Raw genomic sequence first — 11222 nt, 5'->3', positions numbered from 1 at the left:
TAAAATCATAAAATGTTCTCTTATCTTTATATTTCAAAGTATGTAAAATTAAGTATGTAATATATAATATTGTATAAACATTAAAAAGTATTATAACAAAATTTACTTTAATTTATAAAATTGCTACATCTGTTTAGTATAAGTATACATTGAAAGATTAAAAATAATTTTGGCACGCAGTTGTAGAACTGGATATGTACATATTTAAAATCAAAGCTAAAACGTTTTTTTTAGCACAAGATGCAACTTAAACTGATAAGAGCTTTTTATTACTGGATTTTATTACTGAATTCGAATTGCACTAAGTTAAGAATTATATAATTAATATTTATAAATATTTTAATAATATTTCAGAGATATTAAGATATATTATCTAGGGTATTATATAAGCATATGATCTCTACAGAGGTCATTACTCTTGTAATATTAAAAAATATTATATGGTAATTTCGAAATATTATAATAACATTATTTTAATTTCTTAATAATATTCGTATAACATTCTAAGAATATTTTGTGCTTATAGGGAAGTCGCTTAGAAATTATTATTACAGAATTATTATTACAGTATTACAGTATTATAATTGATTTATATATTTATATCAACAAAGAACTAAAAAAAATATTAGTTATACTAAAGAATTACTGCTGGCTGAATGACCTTGCTTTCTGAAGTAATACAGTGGGTCTGTTTTTGTGGCTAAAGTAATTACACTTTTGTAACTTAAAGTGAAATATAGGTGTGCCAATTTTTTTTTTGATAAAACTTTACCAATATACAATTTTCATTTATAATATTATTTTGTATTTTTGTCAGAATTTTTCAATAAAGCATTTATTAGCTTATGTATACATAAAATTTGTTTCCTTATTTTTATTTGTAGAATATGCTGGTAAAATTTTGCTAAAAAACTAGGATATCCTATTGTTAAATGTTTATAAGCATCACTATTGTTTAAACAATAATTCATAGAAATTGTACTCTAACAGACTAAACAATATGATTAAATTGACAAGAGACCAGGAACGAGTGGAGACTCTCGGAATAAGAAATGGTTTATCAGTCATAATGGATTCACTTTTGGATGATAATTTTTATTCAATATTGCCCTTTAAGGGTTGGAAAGTAAGTAGAAACAACATCATATTATGTTAATTAATTGAAAAAGTAAAACAGTGATCTTTAATTATATTCTACATTTTTAGAACGATTTACAGTCGCTATAATTAAATCTGCTATCAAGCAAAAATTATCGTTCATTTTATAATAATGCCAGAATTGGAACAGTCATAGTTACTTATAACGGATTAGAAAAGTCATTTGTTACCGGAAAAAATCTCGCAATTTATAACTTGTTACTCTTGCACTTTCTGCACGGGAATTAATATATTCAATTTCCCATAAGAATGACTTGAAATATACAAGTCGGAACACATGCGGATATATGTATATTAAAATATTATTTTATTAGAAATAGATTTTTAAACCTTTTTATTATTGTACTTGTGCACAAAGTATCGCGCTGACTCTTACTTCTCAATATATTGTTGTCTGTAATTTAATTAAATTTAAAAAGGTCTGGTGTGCGTGCATGTGCGCGCGCGCGCGAGAAAGGACAGAGAAGAGAGAGAGAGAGAGAGAGGGGGGGGGGGCAGAGAAAAAGAGAAAAATTTAGTAAAACTAACATTCATTGAGTTTTTAGGTGACTGTGTTCAATCCTACTGATTATCCAGATATGACCAGTGGTGGTGTTACGGAGGTATTCGCAATGCCTCAATACGAAACATATCTGAATGTGGAAGCAACGCTTTTTAGCAGTAGTCAGACCATTATAAATTTACCCAGAAATAAACGTAACTGTATATTTTCAGATGAAACAATTTTTTCAAATATTACAATGTATACTTACAGCGATTGTATCGTCGATTGTAAGATTAATGACATACAGAAGTTCTGTGGATGCAGACCATTCATTTACCCACGTCGTGGCAAGAAAGAATGTTAGTAAAAGCATGTTATTAATTTTTTCAATTGTTTATCCTTCCAATCATTGTTAATAATCTTGATTCTCAAAAAGTCAAAATGTTTTGACCTTCCGTCACTCATTATTAAAAAGTTATTAATAAAATAATTTTTATATAAGTAGAACATAATTTCTGAAACAAACAAGATAGAAAAAAGTCTTCTATTATGAGATAGGCTATCTAATATAAGATAGCGGTGTTTCTGCTAAATTAATAAATGCTATCTATTGGTTCCACCATGAATTTATTGCTCTTAGATTGAAAAGTATTTAATAGAAAATTTATTATTAGATCATGTCTGTAGTCATTGTAAAACAAGATTTTAAAATGTGGATATTTTCAAGTTTCATTGAGATGAGCATTTGAACCTTATTTATTGTTTAATAAATAAATAGCAATAAATAAATAAATAATTAGCAATAAATTCTTCGTGTAGTAATAGAATAAAGTCGTACTAATAGAAAAATACGGGATTTGTTGAATTGTTTAGTTACAGTAAATTAGATGATTATGAAACCAAGGCGTGGAAATCGAGAGACTCAGGGTATTCCTAATATAAAATAACTCATGCTCCTATGTTATAGTGAAAATCGTTGCTAAAGAAAAAAAAAAAATAAATGTTATACACTAATAAAAAAGACAACCAGAATAAACATCGAGTCTATATCTGCAATATTTGATTTCAATTACCTAAAAACGAGTTTGGAATATAATCAATCGCAGACTCATTTTTTGCGCATGCTGACTGTGTTTGTTTATATTTTAGAAACATTAAATAAAGTTTTTTAATACTAATTTTAATACTGATATATTTTGTGTTTTATTATCGATTTCTCGCAGCATCTTATACTAGAAAATTTTTTTACTTTGCGATTTGCTCACTTTTTACATTCTTCAATTTCTTTAATTTTCAGAAAAAATGGAATTTGAATTAAATTTTATGTAACGTTATCTTAAAGCTTATTAAATTTCCTTCAAAATGACTTATTATTTTTTTAAATTCTGTCTATAGACTTCTAGCATTTACACAAAATGAACTTGGTATCTCACAATAGGAGCCTTCCCTCTATATGTATATATTTTAACAAAATATATGAGATGAATCTCGTGTTTCACGTTATATTTCCGCGAATATTGAGCGATTATGACATGAGATGCATGTTGTTTTAGTCCATTTTGGAGTAAAAGATCATTATGTAAATTATTTAGCAGAATTTATGTTTAAAAAACGGTGTGGTTTTAATGAAAGAATACCATATAACATAGTGACTTACTTATATAAGTAATATTCATTATAACTAATGTTGTAGCAACTATCAGTGAATGAAATATATTTTCTCGAAAAAATGTTAACAACATTTTTTTAACAAAAAATGTTAAAAATGTTATTATGTGCTAAATGTGACGATGTGTTTTCTTTTCAATGTTATTATTTTGAGTTGTAATCCTAATACGTATGTACAAATAATGCGAAATCTTCTTAAATATCAAGATCAACATCAAGGTCACTCAGAAGTCATTTTTGAGGGGTTGATTGTGTAAAGGGAATTATATTATTACTTAGTTGTAAAAACAATACGATTCTTTAAAATGCTTTATAAAAACGAAATTTTTATTTTATTTATATAATTTTGTCCTTTGTACAGATTAATTTTACAAATATTCTTTATTTGAGACTATTATTATACTTAATATGTAATATATAAATATATAAATATGTATGTATATGTTTTGTTATATTTCAGATTCATGGCGTATTTGCAATATCACGGACTTCCAATGCTTAACTAAGTATAAATGTAAACATTTTATTATATTATTAATAATAAAAATAGTTGCTTTTTTACATAAGCAATTTGAAAATTTTAATGTTTATACCTATAACATATTATATAAATAAATGTATAATAATGATTATGTTATACTCTATATACTGATCCTTTATTTTCTGGAATAGCTAAACGATTGACGATTTTCCCTTACGAGGATGATCACAGTATTTTTTACCAAGAAGGAGATAATACTTTACATTGTTTACATTGTTACCCTGCCTGCAATGATACTAATTATGATATATTAAGTTGGAGAAATCTCATCATTCACGGTATATTTGAATCCAACTTATTGTAAGCATAGCATTTCTATTGGTATAAAAAATAAAATTCTTTTTGAAGATCGTTTCTAAACAAGACGTCGAAATATTTTTGTTTAATTTCAGTCCGAATTACAAAATTACTAATGAAGGAGTGCTGCATGTATACTTTTCCCAATACGGCACAATCAAATTGAATCAAGATGTGTCTTCTTACTGGTATAATCTTTTAAGTAAGTACAGATTGTTAAGAAATCATACTTATGAATGGGAGTTTAAATGTAAATTTTTACAATTCAAACTTTTACATGTCTTTATTAGATTAAAAACTTTTCAAAAAAATTTATAAACTCAATCTATTTTGAATATAGGACCAATCATAGAAATAAGATTCTTTCTTTTATTCAATTCTTTCAGAAATAATATAATTATGAATTATTTTACTTAGTGTTTCTTTAAAATTTATTCTAATAATTATTTCTTAAGGCGGAAGCCATAATAATTTTTAACAAATAATTGTTTGTAAAATGAATAAAATTGATAAATGCAAGGAATGTAAAAGATATACAAAATTGTTCAAGGTTTAATTGAATTCCCTCTTATAGTATAAATTGTATAAATATAAATACTTAGTGCCGATCATTGATATATTTAATATTACAGCACTTTATATCTTGTATATAATTAGATGTTTGAAGAAATAACTATAATTTGCAATATTTGCATATTGCAGAAGAAGAAGTAAATGTAGAGAACGTTTTATTCAGTATGTAAACTATAATCGAATCTTTTTATAGTTTTGTATCTTTTCCTAAAACATATGAATAAGATATACACATGATCAAAGCTAGAATGAAATAGAAATTTTCTCCACGTTCTTCTGTAAGATGTTCAGAGATTCTCAAAGATAGACTTTTAATTTTTTAATATTTTGTTTATGATATTTTTTTACTCTAGTCTAATTCTTGTGCAAAAAAAAGATAACATTTTATATATGTAAGGCAATTATAAAGGGCAATTTCTAATTACCGTTCAGTGCTTACTTTGCAAATATATTGCTGAAACGAGAAATGTATTTTCCGATAAACATAGAACAGTTTATTCAACTTTTCATAATCCCAAAAAAATAAAAAAATAATTTGTATATAATTAATATTCGGTAAAAAAATTTTTTAATTTGGTTTTGTATTGGGTTGGAGGAAAAATTTAGCAGTATTTTGTTAGAAATAAAATTATATATACAATATTTTCGTTAAAAATGATAAAAATTTAAATTTAAAAAGAGGGTTTTAAAGCTTGAATATTTTTTGATTTTATGTGAGTTTTATAATTTTTATACATAAAAAATTACGAGCTGAAAAAATTCTTTTTTTCACTTCATAGATTTGTTACGTGCCAAAAAAATTTGCAAAAATTTTCGACTATTTATATCGTGAAAGTTTTCTTATAAAATCATTTTGTAAAATATTTCTATGATTTTTCGGTTTTTGAATTATTTGCGAATTAAATAAAAAGAAACATTCTGATTTTGATTACTCCGTTAAAAATTATCGTCTGCGTGTAACTTGGTAATAAAAAGTCATAGGAACATTTTTTAAAAACGAATTTTCAAGAAAAACTTTAAGCTTTCACGTCTGGTAGTCAAAAATTTTACAACAAATATATTTTGTATATAATATTGAGCTAACAAAATTCCACAGAATTTTTCTTCTGACCCAATATATATTATGTATATGCATTTATATAATACTATTTGTATCCATTATACTAATAAAATTAATGTGATAAAAATTTCATTCAAAATAATGTTGTTTGAAAATTTTAGATTCATTCTTAAAAAATTTGTCGTTTTAAAATTTAAACATAAATTTAGAAGTACTTTTTAAAGAATTGACATTTTAGGAATTATTTGTAATATCTGTTACAATACGTTTTTTAAATATTTTTTTAAATCTAATAATTATTATTAAAAAGTAAAAAGTAATGCTAAAAAATACATTATGATATTTAAATAATATTAATCCTAAAAATGTCAATTTTAAAAAAGTATTTCTAAACTTTTGCTTGGAGTGTATACATATGTGTTTATACATGCGCGTATGTGTATTTACAAACTACAAAAAAATATAGCATTATATGTATTAGATCCATAAAATATTGATTATAGGATAACAAATGTGTGCAAAAAAGGGAAAAAAATAACGGTGATATCGCTGGAAAAATCCGTTGTCTTTTTTACACATAAATAATTACAGAAGGATCCTATTTGCTTACAAATCGATTGCTTGCAGCATCGTTTGCCTACATCACTTTTGCCGACAATTCGTTTGTGCATAAAAATTATTGCCTACAACTCGATTACTGACATACACTTTGCGCACAAATGAAAATTTCAGAAATAAAATCACATTTGCCTAGGTGTATTATTATCTACCTTTATTATATTACTTACTGCTCGATTGCCTGCATATATTATTCTCTGCTTTAAAAACACAAATTCTGTGTTTTAAAATACAAACTTTTTGCTTTAAAAACACAAACTATTTTCTTATTAACTTAACATTAATTTTATATTTGTGTGTAAAGATGCATGTAGACAATCGAGCTGTAGATGACAATTTTTGCAGTAAACGAACTGTCGATAAAAGTGATATAGACAAATGTTGTAATCAATCGATTTTTAGGCAAAAGCCCTCTCATTCGTCATTTCATGTGCGTAATGCTTTTTAAGAATAAACATTGAAAACACATGGCTGGTTCATGAAGTCATTTTATCCTTTCTTGCTCATCGTATCACAAAAATAATCATTTTACAGGTGATATCGGCGGTTTATGTGGCGTCTTCATCGGCTTTAGTTTCATCTCTATAGTGGAGCTTCTGTATTTCTTTGTGCTCTTGTTTTGCGATTTGTTTTGTAAAAAATCGGCCTTGCAAAAGAATGATCGCAATATTGAAATCTCACCAGATCAAACCACAGGAAAATTATATTGGAATGAACTGTTGCCGCGATCTTGGCATTCAGCGAAATACTGCAAATTCTCTATTAAAAAAGCTAGATATTAACTAACGGAGTTATTATGAAATTATTCAAGAAAATTTCCGATTAAAATATTTTTATTTTTGTCAATTAATTTATTAAATTTTAAATAAACATAACAATTTTTTAACAAAATATATACTTTTAATTCGAAATTTAAATCAAGATTACTGGTAAAAACCGAATCAATCTGTAGACTTTTCACTCCTGCCGATTAAAATTCTCTTTTGCACTATAAAATTAAAAACTATAAAATTAAAAATTTAATCTAAAATGATCACTGATTGACGAAATTTTGGTAATAATAACATGTATATCAAAATCGCAACATAAAACGTCTTAAAGACATTTTAAAACGCTGTATGTTTTGATTTTGGATAAGTTTTTTTTTAATGTACTAATATTATACAAATTGGATCAATACACCATTTCACAATACATAAAAGAATATAATATATACGTAAATACAATATATTATACAGTATATAATTATAATAAAAAATATGATTAAAACGCAATACACAATTCTAATATTGTCTTACAATTAGATTCTTAAAGCATAATTATTGAAATATTCCGAAATGTGTATAATAACATAATATTCACAGTTCTTATACCAGATACATTAATGACTTTTTGGTATTAAAGTTAAATTTCTTAAGAATATAAAATAAAAATTGTAAAAACATCTAATAACGTGTTAATTCGTGAAATTTTGTGTTATTATATGCATTTTGATTTCATGTAATTTGGTAGAATATAAAAATTAAACACTTAATTTCATACAATTTTACACAATTATGTTAAAATTAATACAATATTAATATGAACTTTTGCATAACAATTTCTCTAAACCTGCATCTTATATTTCTATACAGATAAATTTCAATTTCTTTATAAAATTATAAAATTAATAAAGTTTTTATTTCATTGTCGACATTACAATATCTAATATAATATATAATATATAATATAATGAATTTAGAAATTTGATTTAATCTTTATATAAATCATAATATTCATGAAACGTGCACCCTCATTATATTTCATGCTATATATTTTGTTTATGGCTAAAGTTATAAAGATTGCTATACAATACAAAAAATATAAATATTTCTCCATCTCCTTTATGGTTCTATTTTAATATCCATAATTTACATTTATATCTTGATTGTTATATATTGTTATATATTATTTATATATGTTGTATGATTATTAATATATAAAGAGATGTAATTAATATATAGAGAGATGTAAGATTTTCTTTGGCATTTTTAATATTTACCAAGGAATTTATATTTTTGGTTATATACTCTAAAGATAATAGAATATTCCATGGTTCAGTTTGCACAATAGGCGATTTTTTTTAGAGATCTTTTAATACAGAGTACCAGAGTTGTTAATGATGCACGGAGTATTCGACGACGTATGAATTTGATGCTGTTTAAGAATTTCTTACTCTGACTTAATATATAATAGACGAGACATAGAAAGAATAAGAAGTAAATAAAACGGCTATGCCTTTGTTACTAACGAATAAACACGCAAAAACAGTTTGGTTATTATACTAGAATCACGCTAAAAAAAAACGCTTAATAATTCCTTAATGTATAATCAATAATATAAATTTTACGTATGTTATGTATATATCTTCTATATATCAATCACACTTACAATGGAAATATTAAATCTCATATACAAAAAAAAAAAACGTATACAATACTGCAAAGATTACAAAATCGAAAGAAAATTAAAAAAGTAACATAGTACCGTTTTATGTATACAATATCAAGAAAGAATAATAAATTTAAGTTATTAATTAAACGAATAAAATAAAAATCTTTAATTAGTAAACACAACAAATTATTTTGTAATTTATTGTGATATGTTTCCAATAAAAATAAATTAAAGAATAACATGTTTGCAAAGTTATTCTGTCTATCTAAGTAATAGTACCTTTAATAACCTTTAATTTATTTATATTGCAGTATATATTTTTAAAATTAATTTTAGATTAAACCAATACTAATATAAAAGAAATTATATTACATTGTTATCTCGTCGATATACTGCATTATATCTCAACCATTTATATATTTTACTACTAATTATTCTCTCTATCATGACTATAGGGTTATCGTTTATACTGCTTCTAAGTATATATGTACTTTTGTTTTGAGATTGTGAAATAGTGCACTCTTATTTTTCACTTACTGAAACCGAATGTACTTCTTTTTGAAAAATAAATCAATTAAAATTAAAAAAACTCTTTTATATTTAAAAACAAAAATGTAGAAATTGATTATATTTTTTCGATCAAACATCTAATTTAAATATATTTTTGGAAAACATAGACGCGAATGCAGAGTTGGAGGAAAATGTCATTAAATGTTATCGAATAAATTTAAATAAATAGATTACTTTCAAAAATGTAAATAAACATTTGAGTTTCGAAATCTTGAAGATATGTTCTTTCTTTTTTACAATCCCAAGCCATAATATGATAATGTGGAAAGCTTCTACCTCATAAACGTTTATTGGTTTAAGGAAATAGACCGACTGTGGTTTGATTCCGTTAAAGAAATTGTTAATGGTTCAATACAATTTTATTCATTTCAAACAATTTGATTGTTTATAATTCCCTATAACAATAAAAATTGTAACAGCAATATTGCAGCATTATAAGTTGCAGTAATATTGCAGCGTTATTATAGCGATATTGTTGCAAGTCTGTGTTGTATGGGATTTTACAATTATTGCAAGGAAGACAAAAAACTATTAACTGAAGTATGAAACAAGGCCAAATATCCATTACGAAATTTTATATTTATGTATATTAATTATATATATTAATTAATTATTTATGTATATTAATATATAAAATTTATATTGTATATATATATATATATATCCCATACAGAACAGAAACTTGTAGCAACATTGCTGCAACATTTCAATGTTGCAATACAATGTTGCAGAAATATTGCGAAGACTTTTTCTTGCAATATTGTAGCAACTTCAGCAATGTTGTAGCAGTATTTTTAAAATATTTCCAGCAAGAGACACAAATTGACATAAGAGTCATCCTGTCCTTGTTTAAAAAGCAGTAAGCAACAAAGAATGTTACTGTGTCGATTTGTGCCTGTGCTAGAAAATTCACTTTGAGTATTAAGATTCTTCTATATATTGATTTGTATAACCGAATATGTATAACAATAAAGTAAGGACCTGGACATAATGAAAGAATAGGAATTAATGATCACGTTTACACGGCACTTAATCAGGTTTCATAACTATAATCTGTAGTTATGGAATTGATAACTATAATGAAACTCACAACTATAATGAAACTCATAACTATAATGAAAAATGGAATGAATGGTTAGTTTCTAACTACAAATATTATTAAATCCGATTAATGTTCATTTCTATCAATATAGATTAATTTTAATCTCAGTTCAACTTATTTTCGTCTTTTTGTTGTTCTAAAGATTAGAAAAAGAAGAGTGAGTTGAATCGAGATTAAAGTTAATCTACATTAGTGGAAACGGGCATAAGGTATAAACGTAATCAATGTTTATAATTTATAGACATAAAATAATTAGAAGTAAAGATTAAATATAATGCACAATGGATACAATAATAAGATATAAGACATATAAAAAATTAGAAGTAGCAGTTAAATGTAACATGAATTGTAATAATGAATACAAATAAAATATGACTTCATAATTAATTATGTCGTTATATTTTATAGGCGTTATATTTTATTCCGATGTGCACTAATATTGAAAATTTATAATTCACATTACGTATAGATTTTCAGTGTATATCGGAACACGCCTATAAAATATAAAGACATAATTAATTATGAAGTCATATTTTATTTGTATTCCTTGTATGTTACATTTAATTCCTACTTGTAATTTTTTATATTTAAATTTATATAATACAAAATCTTATAATAAATATTGCAGTTGTAATATTACAGCAATGTCTGCATTATTACAATGTTTCTACAAGTATTCCTCCTGTACGCAAAATATTACATATATATTATATATTAT

The 11222-nt window shown here is 24.7% G+C and overlaps 1 protein-coding gene across 1 annotated transcript in view; it reads left to right on the top strand.

Moving 5' to 3' along the window:
• Positions 1-7181, top strand: part of LOC108691665 (sodium channel protein Nach-like) — an 11077-nt gene extending 3896 nt beyond the window's left edge. The window contains exons 5-10 of the mRNA XM_018199525.1: positions 991-1126; positions 1704-2001; positions 3771-3824; positions 3983-4151; positions 4244-4350; positions 6934-7181. Coding sequence (XP_018055014.1) covers positions 991-1126; positions 1704-2001; positions 3771-3824; positions 3983-4151; positions 4244-4350; positions 6934-7181 — 1012 coding nt within the window. The remainder of the gene's footprint in view (positions 1-990; positions 1127-1703; positions 2002-3770; positions 3825-3982; positions 4152-4243; positions 4351-6933) is intronic.
• The last annotated feature ends 4041 nt before the right edge of the window (positions 7182-11222 follow it).

This window comes from Atta colombica, unplaced genomic scaffold, assembly GCF_001594045.1.
Source record: "Atta colombica isolate Treedump-2 unplaced genomic scaffold, Acol1.0 scaffold49, whole genome shotgun sequence".
In the NCBI taxonomy this organism is placed as follows: domain Eukaryota; kingdom Metazoa; phylum Arthropoda; class Insecta; order Hymenoptera; family Formicidae; genus Atta; species Atta colombica.
This window is presented reverse-complemented; position numbering and strand designations above follow the sequence as displayed.